Source organism: Chlorocebus sabaeus, chromosome 25, assembly GCF_047675955.1.
Source record: "Chlorocebus sabaeus isolate Y175 chromosome 25, mChlSab1.0.hap1, whole genome shotgun sequence".
NCBI classification, from domain to species: domain Eukaryota; kingdom Metazoa; phylum Chordata; class Mammalia; order Primates; family Cercopithecidae; genus Chlorocebus; species Chlorocebus sabaeus.
The window spans coordinates 79,289,229-79,302,764 of NC_132928.1; the positions used below are offsets into that span (position 1 = coordinate 79,289,229).

Here is a 13,536-nt window from a genome sequence, read left to right on the forward strand (position 1 = left end):
ATATGATACCATATTTGAAAGATTTATTCAGGTACCTGAGCTTCACAGGTAACAAGGCTGTCATCTCTTCTCTTCCCCAAAAGGCATTGTTTCCTCCTTTACGACTAAATAAACAGTGCAAATTATGTCTTCAACTTTAAGTCAGGTTTGAAAAGAAAAAAATGAAAACAAACAAATGCAAAGCAAGCGACTATATAAGGATGAAGAGACAGGAGAGGAGAATGGAGGAGAGAATGGGAGTAGGAGAAAGGTGAGGGGAAGAAGGAGATGGGGGAGGAACAGTGAACTTGGTAAGTCTGCTATTTCCAAAACCATGTTTACTGCAGTAAGATAATGAATGAGGAACACATTTTCATTTTCTTTTCTGACAGCTTGAGCATAAATGATTGCTGCAATAATATCAGAAATTATTGGGCATTTTGAGGAGTCTTACGAGTGAGAAGCCAGCAATCCAGCCAATTTGAAGCTCTGGCTTCAAGGTGCCCTAGAAATTTTGTTTTTCAAATGCAGGAATGTCAGCTGCTGGACTGAAAGTGATGTATACTGTCTAGCGGACAGCACGCTGGCCAGACACCAAATTTGGAGTGTCTCTCCCTGTACTCAGTTGTTCTTTACGGCCAGTGCTGCCCCCACAAAGGAGAGTTTTGTCCAAAGCCGACCAAAAATGGGGGTATTGTTTAAGATCCATCAACACCAAATAACACTGAGTTCTGACTTATCACCTCTAAAGATGCTTCAAGAAGCTGATCTGAATCCAGCACCTCTTGGAGCTAGTTGGGTCTCTCTTTCCCAAGGCAGTTGATGACTTCTAGTTCTAATCTAGTTAGGGGCCTGGCTGAAGGAGGCCTAAAAAGTGCCAGGAATAAAAGCAGTCAAGCCACAAGATTTTATGTGCTTTTAAATGAGACGTCCTCAAGTACATAAAACAACATAACCATTGTAATTTAACCACCTGCTTATGAAAAGACAGCCCTCTAAATAGAAGAACTGAGAAGGCAAATACTTTGGCTATACGGATTTTTAGAATGTGTCTCTGACATCAGATGAACTCTATTGAGACTCCCTGTATTATGCCAAAAACCTACCAGCCAACATCCAGGACTGACTTGCAAGTAGCAACCCTAATTCGGATCATGAAGCAGCATTACCATCACCTGTGCCCTTCAATAGGGTGACATCCACTCTACCTTAACAGTCAGAGTTTTATCCACTGTACATTTTTTCCATAAGATTCCTATGAACTTCTCCATGGAAAACAGATCCCTGGAATTTTTCCGTGATTTGGAGGAACTCCTGTAATTTGTATGAGGATAGCAATAATGAGAGAGAGATCAAACACACACAAGAAATTTACACAGCCCAGCTTTTCTGTGTTTTCCACTTCAGAAACCAGTAGCCTATGAAGATAAAATGGAAAGAGCACATACATATCTTGAGTGTTTGTAAATCCTGAGAGTCGTACGCAATAAGTAAACAGGAGGTGTCATGAGGAGGCAAAACACCACGAATGCTCCCAGTTCAGAACACACTTTCAAGAATGATGCTTCAATAGTGAAGTAGAAGGGAAAATGGGCATGAGTCGATAGCACGGCAATTTCTCTATCCTTTCTCTCCACTGTTACTAAGCAATGTCTTGTTGGAACTGAAGTTTTTTTCTAAGTCTTTGATTGACTTCCTGACTAATAAGCATTGTAATCTAGTGTTTATTCTTTTATGAAGGCGGAGCAGTTGAAATATCCTAATACACATATTCAAACAACACCCCTCTCCAATTATTTGGTTGTTCTTCACATTGAAATTTGGCCTCTACTGAGAAGATATTGAATGGAAAGCCCATATAAGACAGAAAAAATAGAAGCATAATGGACACATGAAATATGTGATGTCCCGATCTATGTCTACACACAGATATAGACAGTTCGACCTGATAACTAGCAAATGACAAGCAAGGACACTGTGTCTCTTTACACATTATCTGATATTATTTATATATTATTATTTCTATCACAAAGAAAAACAAAAAACAAATGCTCAGAGAATACAAGAATAGACAGACAATCCATAGGTAAGCATTAAGAGTAAAATTTACTGAAAGGAGTTATTTTTTCCAATAATGATTTATCAGGAAAATCTTTCTTTGAAAAGTAAGTTATATGTGGTCACTAATCCTAAGCAAAGAGCTAATAAAAGAAGGGAAAAATGAGTAGCACAAGCAGTTCTAAGCTTAATCAACAAAATAATCATGCTTTTAAAAAATGAGGTAGTACATTCTCTTCCTGAAATCATTATAGTCTGTTAACTTAAAAGTAAAATCAATGGCTATTTGATGCTATACAACAACAGTATAGAGTAAACCCAAAATTAACAATGTGAGGCTCAGATACACTAAACAGTCAAATAACTATTTCTAAAAGCCCTGTCTTCTTATTTTATTTGTTCTCAAAATAACTAACTGACTGACACACACGGGTTGCTGCATATTTACTTTATTTCTAATGAAGATAACTATTAGGTGTCCAATCTACTCAGTCCTTAATCTTTTAAAGGGAAACAGAGAGGGAATACAATTGTTTAGTCTAACGGAAATAGCTTACTACTATATTTTTCCAACCAGTATTTTTCCAACCAAAAGTCTAACTCTTCATATTGTATACACCCATAAGACAGAATTCAAAATTCTCACAGCTTGCATATTACAATATTCAGAGTTTTACCAAAAATACAAAATATTATGACATTTAAAACCACCCAACTACCCCCAAAATATTTCTTCTCAAAACCAACTCTAAATAGAATAGACAAGTATCCAGTTAATTCAATTAACTTAAAAATACAATACTAGTAATTTAAACTCAAGTGGATTATTTTCCTGATTTATACACTTGGAATGCTTTAAGACTAACATAGACAACTAGGTTCTGATTTCTCTTTCCCATCATACTGTTTTATCTCAGACACATGTAAATGCATTCGTAAGTACACAATATAGTACTGTTTGCCAGCGCTAGAGAATAAAACAGCTAGCATTGTACCAGGACGCCTGTGCATCTTTCCGTTAAAGCCATAGCAATATTCCCTCAAACACATATTCATCACTACCGTTTACTGATTCTGGGCTACACGGATGAAAAGTTTTGATTTAGTGCAGGTTAAAGTAGGACATAGTCTTTCATCTTTATTCATAATCAGTTCTGATCCTCTTACTGAAAAAGAGATAAATGCAAACATCTTGAACTCTTCAATGGGCTTCTCTCAAATTAAAACCTTTAACAATTTTGGGGTGTTTCAAAGTATGACTTCCTTTTTACCATGTGAGTGTTAACCAAAGAAATATTGCCCAATAAGCACTCATTTATAAAATGCAATAAAAATGATTGGTGCAGAAGAATACTGCATCCTTAATTTTAGTAAGATTGTTGATGATAACCAGAGTGAAGTTGCCTAAGCAACCACTCGAAAGTACATGCAATATTTAAATGCATCTTTATTATGGTTGTTCAATGTCTAAAAGTTTGTTGCCGGTAGCATTGCTATTAAATGTATAAGGCTGCCGAGCCTATTTGTGGCCAAAAAAAAAAAAAAAAAAAAAAAAAAGCAACTCTGCAAGATAAATATTATTTAATGATTTAACAGGTATATGGCACTAGAATATAAATACCCATAAATACCCCAAATCATAAAAGTAACAGAAAGTAAAAAATAATTTAGGCTAAGACAAAAAAAGACTAGAATTGACTAGTCAAGAACAAAATTATTAAACCACATACATTTACACAGACACATTCTCTCTCTTGTCACAAAACTGCAAAGTGGTATATTTTTATTTCTAAAATGTGATACGCTTATGCAATTATTATAGCCTAAATGTTTAGAGGTGAGTATAAGAAAAAGCTTCTAAAATTATTATGGATGCTACTAAATCATGTGTATAACAACCAAAATATCCGGAACGCCCAAATTTGCTGTTATTGCTCATGACAGAATAATCTATGCAAAACCAGCAGGGAACATGGGAGGAGGCCTCATTTACTTCAACGTGTTTCTCCACGTATGCATCACTGGAGAATGTCAGATCACTTTCACGTATACAGTACGTAATCACTGATGATTTGGGGAATCCACAGGGCCACAAAGTTGATACATACTCTGATCTAGAAGGGGAAAAACATCGAGAAAGCCAGAAGTTCCCCGTTTTCCAAGAAACTGAAGACATTCTTACCTTTCTGTACACTAGCATGTTAGGTGATTCATCGGCCACCCCGTTGCTGGTCTGCCCGTAATTATTCCCCTGGGCCATGTCGCTCAAAACTTGGTCCGCTCTCAGATACGAGAATTATCAGTGTGCCCTGCAAAGGGTTAGAGAGACTTCAGTGAGATCCCAGTGGTGGTGCTTAGGGGACTCCCCTGATTCATCGTCATCATTCACAACACCCACCCCACATGGCGCATTCTTACAAACTGGGGCTGGCTGGAGAAAGTGACACAGGACATGGATTTTTTAAAAAATTAGTTGACACCTATAATACCCTCAAGGAATTATAAGAAATTACAATCTTCCAAGTAGAAATAGCTATTTGGTTATCGTTTGAGCTGACTTCATTTTCTGGATACTCATTGTGAGAAGTGTTTGATGCTCACCCTAAAAACTCATCGGTAGCATTTCCCTAGGACAGAGTTCTCTTCTCTCCCAATACTTGCACCTGCACTTAGTGATGTTTTCCCCAAAGGGTGGAAAGGCAACACCTGGGGGGCGGGAGCGGGGCGGGGCAGCACACTTTCTCCCAGGTTATCTGTCTAGTGTCCCCACCTGCAGCGCATCAGAGAGGCCCATTCCCGGTGTCATTCTCCAGCACATGGTTTCCTCTCTATTCCCCCGGGTCTCCCACACAGAGCCAGAGTATGTGCTTCGCCTACTTTCACCTGCCTGCGCTGCCAGCCACCGGCTGCTCTCCTTTCTCCCCACTTGGCTTCGGAAGTCCGGAGGTAATCCTGCCTAATTTTTTTGCAAGAAGACACCAGAACATGTCCCGGCAACAAGAACTAGTGGGAGGTCAAGCCTTCAGGCCATTTTACCCGGGTCACTGTGGGTAAAAGTCTAACTGCAGAAGCCTCCAGAGCAACCAGCCAAAGAGGAGAAAACAGGCAAGCCCAGCTCCCCTTGCTCGCTCTCACAGCAGCAGCAAATGGCAGGCGAGCCTGTGCCCCGCGCCGCGGCGGCCGCCGGAGCCGGGCAGCAGTTTCAGCACCGTGGACCGCGGGGTGCGCGCTGCGCCGGTAACCCAGCCCCGGCGCGGGGCTCCCGGGGGCGGCAGCCTTGCGCCAGCCGACGCTCCCGCTGCGCAGAGCGAGGGCTGGGTGCGGGTCGGGGGCCGGGAGGGCTCTGGGTGGCGCTGCCTCCTCCCCGCCCGCCTCCCCTATTTACCTCCTCCGCCAAGGTCACGGCCCCGCGGCGTCTCCCCTCCCGGGCGGGCTGGGTGCAGGCGGTGTCAGCTGGCGGCAAGCGGAGCAGCGAGGCAGGGCAGCTTCATCACACTCGCGGCGGATGCGGATTCCGCGCCGCCCCGGCTCTCGCTGCTCAGGCGACCGCCACCCTCGCCTCGCCGCCGCCCGTGCACAGGCGGCTCCGGCAGCCGCCACTCGCGCCCGCTCCCTTGGGCCGCCTCGCTGGCTCGCTCCCTCCTCCGCTTCTTCTCCCGGGGACTGGGACCAGCCGAGCGCGCGCGGGAGTCGAGACGCCCGGCCCGTGCGCGCGACTGGGAGGAGGGAGGAGGGGACAGTCACGTGGGACAGGGGCGTCCGAAGGTGCCGGCTCGGATGGGCTCGGCTCGGCCGCCGCCACACCGCCCGGGCCTCCCGGGCCTCCCCGGCCTCCCCGCCCTCGCGCCCCTCGGGAGGCTGTAGTCCGGCCCCCGGCGCGGCCAGCCCGCCCTCCCGCACACCCCGCCCGCCCGCCCGCGCGTGTGTACGTGCGCCAGAGGCCTGGAGAGACCGGAGTTTAACGCCCAGTGTAAGCCGGAAGGGGAGAAAGGCTTTGCGATGGATGGGTGGGTGGTAGGTGGGTGGGTGGTCTAGTGAGTGGTTGGACGGATGGACGGACGGATGAATGGATGAATGGAGCCCCGTGCAACCCAAGGTTTCATCACGTGCCTAACGACTCCGCTGAAAGTCCCAGGGAAGCAGATGATTTATTATTATTATTATTATTATTATTATTCTCAAATAACAGAGTAGAGAGATATTGAGGCATCCTAGGAGTGAAGGAAATAGCCAGGACCAAATGAATCATTCATCCCCGTTTGCCTGCGGCTTTCACAGCTTCTTCCTAAGTTGGAGAAATGGGAAACGATTTGAAAGCTGCCAACCGGAGGTGAAAATCTTGCCACTTGTGAAACTGAAGGAACATCCCCAAGGCCCCGTTTCTCCTTTTCACAGAAGGTGCTCAGAGGAACTTTCCTCTTGCCCACTGCCCTCATCCTCTAGCAAGTTTCAAAGAGGTTCCGAAGTGCTGATCCTCCTAGCTATAGTCTTCGTATTGCTGCCACAAATTCTTCTGTAAGGATTAGAACGACATGAAGGAGACAAACCACTTTTGCCTCGGTGGTAGTAAAGCAACCTGCGCCTCTGACTTTCAGGGGAAGGGTTGGGCAGCTGTCAATCTAGTTTTCCTTCCTCTGCTGGGCCAGCTGTGGAGGAGGGGGAGGGACAGAGGGAGAAAATAATCAAGGTCAGCTGTCAATCTAGTTTTCCTTCCTCTGCTGGGCCAGGTGTGGAGGAGAGGGAGGGACAGAAGGAGAAGATAATCAAGGTCAGCCTTTCCTGACCCCTTGGTGTAAGCAGAGCAGACCTTATTGGAGGTGAACACTTCTCCTCAAACAGGGGTCTATGTGGACCAACGTATTACCCCAGCCCCATGCAGGTCTTGCCAGGTTTCTCTCAAGGAACAAATATTTATCTAACCTAGCCCCTGTTCCAAGCACTACAGGAGAAATATCGTTGTCTCAAACTACACACACTCTAGTCTGACCTGTCTCCCACTCCAACTCCCCACATCTTTCCACTGTAGCCTCTGGAACTTAGAATCTTCTTCGGCAAAATTCTTTTCGTTTTCGACTTCTCGAAATATTTCTTTAACGTTCTTGCTCTCGCTGAAATCTACTTATCCCTCCATTCACCCCTCTCTCTTCCCTTTTGCTCAGTCTGCTCCTGAGAAGTTGATGTGACTTGCGTGACTTGGATTAATACATTTGCAGATACAACTGGGCATGCTCACTCAGTGTGAACATTTTCCTCTTAAGAGAGAACCGCCTGAAGGAAGCAGTCTTCCTCCTCGTTTGCATCTCTGGGTAAATGTTCCATCCTCATAGGAAGCTGCACCCAAGCTCTCTATATAGAGAGAGCCTATATATATATATACACACACACACACTATATTTATAATTGGCTCTATTTAACTTATATATATATAAATTATACACATACATAAACATATATATATAATATCTCTTGACACCCTTCCCACTTGTTGCCACCCTATTTTCCTGCTTCCCTTTATGCCAAAATCTTTCTTTCCATTACATGTTGAACCTGTTCCATTTTGGCAAATGACCTCCATGTGCTAAGCTGATAGTCAATTCTCCATTGTCATATGAATTGATCTTTCAGCATAAATTAACCTGGACACCACTCTCTATTATTTCTCTTTCTGCCTTACTGGCTGCTTTGTCTCACCCTCTTTCCTTGTTCCTCTTTATCTTTTTGACCCCCAAATTCTGAAGCGTCTCGGATCTTAGACATTAAACCTCTTCTCCTCTCAATTTACATGCACTTTACCTAAAGTGACCTAATTCAGGCTCATACATTTTAGTGTTTCATTATTAAACACTAATAACTTCCAAATGTAGGTTTTAAACCAGAGCCTATCCCCTGAAATCCAGTCTGTCAAATGCTCGCTTTACATCTCCACTTGAATATCTAATTATGTCTGATTCAGCTTGAAGATAGCAAGGATATTGTCACTGCCTTGGATCCTAGGCATAGTATAGTTGCTGGTGCATAGTAGATGCACAATAAACATACATTAATGAAATGAATGGATGTATCTAGCAACAGTAATCTGATAAGTTCTTCTGTATTTTGTAATTTTTTTTTTTTTTTTTTTGAGATGGAGTCTTGCTCTGTCACCCAGGCTGGAGGGGAGTAGCGTGATCTCCGCTCACTGCATCCTCTGCCTCCCAGGTTCAAGTGATTCTCCTGCCCCAGCCTCCTGAGTAGCTGGGATTACAGGCATGCGCCACCAGGCCTGGCCATTTTTTGTATTTTTAGTAGAGATGTTTGCCAGGCTCGTCTTGAACTTCTCCAGGTGATTCATCTACCTTGGCCTCCCAAAGTGCTGGGATTACAGGCATGAGCCACCGCATCCAGCTATGTATTTTGTAATGGATTTTTTTTTTGCATTGTCTTATTTAATTCTTACTAATCACCCTATAGAGGTAGTTATAATAGTTATCTCATTTACATCAATACAATAATAGGGAAGGAGAGGATCAGAAAGGTTGGGTCAACTTCCCAATACAACCAACATAGCCAAGAAGTGGCAGTGGTGGTTTATACTCTATGGACTTCATTAGCTGGAACAGTGTTTCTCAGGTTCCTCTTGCCTGTATGCATGTGAGTACAGTTGGCCCAAAGAGAAATTTGTGCAAGATTTGGGAAGCAGAGTGAAACAGTATCTATTCCTCTCTCAAGGTCTTTGTAGTTTGCTGTAACAACACATGCGGAGACCTGGAGGGTTCTAGCATATCCTGGCCCTCCCCCACTTCATACCCAGATCCTCCAAATTTCCAGCACAGCTGATCAACACACCCATCACAAGGGCCTTAACATGGATCCAAAGAGGCAGTAGCCAGGGAAAGACAAAAGCTTTTCACTGAGTATTCTTCCAGCTTTCTTTCAGGGCCCCCCTCCTGGATGTGGCGGGCCTCCCAGATTCCCCTGGCAGCTCTGACTTGCCCATCCACACGAGGACCTCATGGAACCCAATAGTGACTTTTCTCAGATCTGTGAATTCCTTCTTCTGGAAAATAACTTTCTCAACAATTGTGTAAGTTCTTATAATATATCCCTCATTCCATTATATTCATAAGGGTCCCACTTTCATGAAAGAGTGGCTGGCTGAGCTCAAATCCAAGACTTCTGGGTTCTTTTCTCTATTCCACAAGAAATCCAACTTAGGTAGATAAGATCTTGAAACAAATAGCTGCATGTAAGTGAAAAACTGAATGACAGTGTATGAACTACTGAAGGAGAGATTGACGTTCAAACCGGGCTCTTCAAGGACTAGCAGGATATCTAGTATATGAAGGGTGAAGGAGTTTCTATTCAAACACAAAGGCAAGAAATGCTGAAACCCATTAGGAAAATTACTAGTAATAAAAATATCATGTATTGAATTCCTGCTATCTCTAACCATATTAAAAATAGTCTTACCATAGCTGACAAAACTTACCCTATAAGGTATGTAAAGACACCAATGTCCTAGTTAGGAAACTTGGCCATGGTCACACACCTTCTAAATATCAGTGTTTTGATTCAAATATGACGGTGTGTGACTGTAAAGCCCTGTGAAAAATTATGCACAAATGCCTCCTAGCAACAGTATGAGTTTATAAAAGCTAGAGTTCTCCCATCAAGGTGCCTCTCATTCTATTTTCTCCCTCATCTGCCATCCTTCCACACACCTACCTCTCACCGTGCTCTCTGGACAGTTATGACTCAAGATTGTTTGTGGCTAATTACCGTTGCCAAGCAAATATCAAGAGGGAAGATTCAAGAAATAACATATTTCACAATTCTTCTACTGTTATTTGTTAGGCCTCATTCGACAACTCAGAATTTGTGTTACGGTGTATTGGAAACAAAATTATGTCTATCACCTTAACGTTTCTACGACTGATATTTTTCAAATATAAACTTAGTGAATTAAACTAGGTCATCTCCAAAAACCCATCATAAGATTTAACATGTTCTCTTTTGTGCTTTCTTTCTAGACAATGGAGAACTTTATGTTGTAAACAAGAATAAAAAAGAAAGTATAGATATTGCGGAGTGGTTTTTTTTTGAGGGGGGGTTTCTTTCTTTAAAAACCATGTGAATATGTGATTCCCAATCATTATATCCAAAGAATTTTACTATTTTTCTTGTAAGCCCTGTACTTTATTAATATTTTCATCAAACAAATTAAATGGTAATAATATGTCCATTTTACATGCCAGGTAGAACTTCTGAATAGCAGATAAAAAACCTGTTACCTCATCAAGGTAATGAATTCCAGCCCAAACAAAGACATTTAAAGATTTTTTTTTTTAGCTTCAGTAGCGTTACCTTGGGGAAAATAGTCAATTTTTAAGATTTTTTGGAAATACAGGAAATAGCGTCTATTTTTGCAAATCATTATGGGCATAGCAACCCCAAGTGTGTTGATACAGACTTGCTTTTTCCCTCCTTTTTTCATTTAACAAAAACTTAGTCATGTATTTATTGTGTATGAAGCCTTCTTAGGTTTCTATAAAGATCATAAAGAAATATAACAGGTGACTTTTGTCCTCAAGGATCTCCCAGTCTCATTCAGAAGATAAGAGTCCTTCCTTTCTCTCATAGCTCACGTGTAGTTCCATCAGTGAGTCCCACTGGGTCTGCCTAAAAACTGTATCCAGAATCTGGTGACTGCTCAACATCTCCTCTGCTTCCTCCGTGCTTGGAGGCACCGTTGAATCTCTCTTGGTTGAAGGCAGTGACCTTCTAACCGGTCTCTGTTTGCATCCCTTCCCACCTGTGTCTGTTCTCAACGTGGCCGCCTTCTCTACTTCAAATCCTCCAAAACACCCCACGTTGCATAAAGGGCAAGACGTCTTTAAAATGCCAAAGAGGCCCTTCTGGAACATTCTGCTGCCACATCTGATCTCAATTTGTGCCCCTTTCCGTCTTATTTACTCTGTCCCAGCCACACTGCCTTCCTGGGTTCTGTAAACACTCCGAGCATGCTGCCGCCTCCAGGCATTGGCGCTGGCTGATCCCTCTGCTTTGGATGCTCTTGCTTTACTCCAATGGCGTCCTCTCAGTGAGGGCTACTCTATCCACCTTACAGAAAACCATGTACCTCCCCTGCACTCCACTTTCTCCTTACACTGATTTACTTGCCTTTCAGAGCATTTATCTTCCTTCTAACACACTGTACAATGTTATCTACTATGCTTGATGTCTGTCTCCTCCTAGAAAACTTTGAGTTCCATAAGGTCAGAGATTTTTCTTCTTCTGTTCACACTGCTCTATCCTCAATGTCTAGAACAGAGTCTAATATATAGTAGGTATCCAGTAATTATGTGCTGATTTACTGGGTGATTGAGTCCATTAGCAAGATTCTGTTTGAAAACTGGGTATACTGGAAGAACCCAGGCAACAACCTTGAACCGAACTGAACTAGCATCAAGTTACCTGTGGATGGAAATGATCTGCTCTTCCAAGCTGTTTCCTGTGTGTCATAATGGGAAAGACTAATTCCTCTTCCTAACACACACCCACTTCACAGAGGAATGCTTTGAGACGTAATTAAATGGTAACGTGGAGAAAGCATTTTGATTTTCTAAGAGAAGCACTTTATTAATTTGAGGCTTTTATTGTGTGAAAGAATTCTAAGTGACACAGGGGCAAGTACAGAGAGGAGAACAATGTTAAAGAGATTATGTTGTTCACAATACTACATTGGAATTGTATGAGATAATTGAGTTAAGATTGATATAAGCAGCATGAAGAAAAGCAAAATAGTTTGGGAAATCTTACCTCAAATGACAAGTTTTAAAGAAATATCTTCTTTTTTATAATCAACTGTCAATTATTTACAGCACAATATCCTCATTAATGAATTATTCTTCACTTTTGCTATCCTTTTGTCCATTTCGTGGCCATTTTTCTTCTAATTAGAAATTCCATATTAATGTCAGAGAGTTGATAAAGAAAAAAAAAGTAAAAACTAAGATTTGTCTTCATCATGAGTTCATTCCTCTCTCCTTCCAGTTGATATGTTTAAATTCTGATCGAGTATTTCCAAAATTGCCCAATTTTAAAATGTCATATACTTTTTAATTAACTGGCAAATTAATTGTGCACAGTTTATTTATTTATTTATTTATTTATTTATTTTGAAACAGAGTTTTGCTCTTGTTGCCCAGGCTGGGTGCAATGGTGTGATCTTGGCTCACTGCAACCTCTGCCTCCCAGGTTCAAGCAGTTCTCCTGCCTCAGCCTCCTGAGTAGCTGGGATTACAGGCATGCGCCACCACGCCGGTTAATTTTGTATTTTTAGTAGAGATGGGGTTTCTCCATGTTGGTCAGGCTGGCCTCGAACTCCCAACCTCAGGTGATCGGCCTACCTCAGCCTCCCATAGTGCTGTAATTACAGGCGTAAGCCACCGCGCCTGGCCTAATTGAATACATATTACAAATGAGATGTGGTATAATGTTTGTGAAGGAATACCGAAAATGTTGAGACTGTTCCCGTCCTTTTGACTTGACGGAACACCACTAGAGAAGGTGTCAAAATGTCTGACTTTAGCCTATCTCCACTGCTTAAAATCGAGGTAGCACCGGACAAGTAGTTTGACCATTTTAAGCCTCAGTTTCCTTAGCCATAAAATAAAATTTGTATTATCTGCCTTGTCTTGCTCTGCTGTGAAAATCTTTTTATTCCAAGGCAAATTAAATATTTGGAAAGATGGTCTGGCAGTAGTCATATTGCCCATATCAAGAGATGCAGTGGCCTAGAAATTAACCACCAATTCTGTGGAGCAGATATTGGGAGCAGCTGTAGCTACAATGATGGAAAACAGTCCATCCAGCAAGTAGTGTGTGGTTATCCAGAGTATAGAAACAGGCCAGGTGACTGGATCTGAATGACACGGTAAGAGATGACAGAGGCAGTGTCCCCATAGGAGGGCAAGGCATAGCAAGAACAGGTCATACCTGAGGCTCTTACCATGCAGATTATGGGAGCAGAGCTCCAGCAGCCGGACGACAAGAGTCAGTTCCCCGAAGGTGAAAAACCACAGAGGAACTCATCTCTTATTTGGTTTCCAAATTCCTAGCCAAGGAGGACAGTCTAGATTGAAGATGATCGAAGGCATAATTAGAATAATAAAATAATAAAAATGAAGGAGATTACCCTCAAATTACAATGAAGAAATTGGGCTTTGGTGAAGTGAATTTACTTTCTCCAGGTTACACACTGAGACAGAATTAGAGCCAGGACCTAACACCCTAGTCTTTAGATTGAGACACGGTGTTCCTCACATTATGTGAGAAGAGGCAACTCTCTAAGAGGCAGCTGAGACCCCAAATAAGGGAAGAAATAGTAAAAGGGTGCTCGATGGTGTTCATCACCAGAATCAGAGCAGTCCCAGCCATTGGCACTGAGAGAATTTGGAAATGAAATCCTTAGCAATTTTTAAAGCACGGTGGAGGAAAAAAGATGGCAAAATACAGCCA

The 13,536-nt window shown here is 42.5% G+C and overlaps 1 protein-coding gene across 6 annotated transcripts in view; it reads right to left on the reverse strand.

The window, feature by feature from the left end:
- Nucleotides 1-5,869, reverse strand: part of RGS7 (regulator of G protein signaling 7) — a 571,447-nt gene extending 565,578 nt beyond the window's left edge. For 2 of the 6 annotated variants that reach the window (XM_037986188.2, XM_007989927.3), the window contains exons 1-2: nucleotides 5,423-5,867; nucleotides 4,220-4,346 (exon numbers count right to left, since the gene is read on the reverse strand). In XM_037986188.2, coding sequence (XP_037842116.1) covers nucleotides 4,220-4,297 — 78 coding nt within the window. In that variant the 5' untranslated portion in view covers nucleotides 4,298-4,346; nucleotides 5,423-5,867. Of the gene's footprint in view, nucleotides 1-4,219; nucleotides 4,347-5,422 lie in introns of all 6 variants that reach the window. The other 4 variants (XM_007989930.3, XM_007989931.3, XM_073011868.1 and 1 more) reach the window with 4 other exon arrangements.
- Between the last annotated feature and the right edge of the window lie 7,667 nt (nucleotides 5,870-13,536).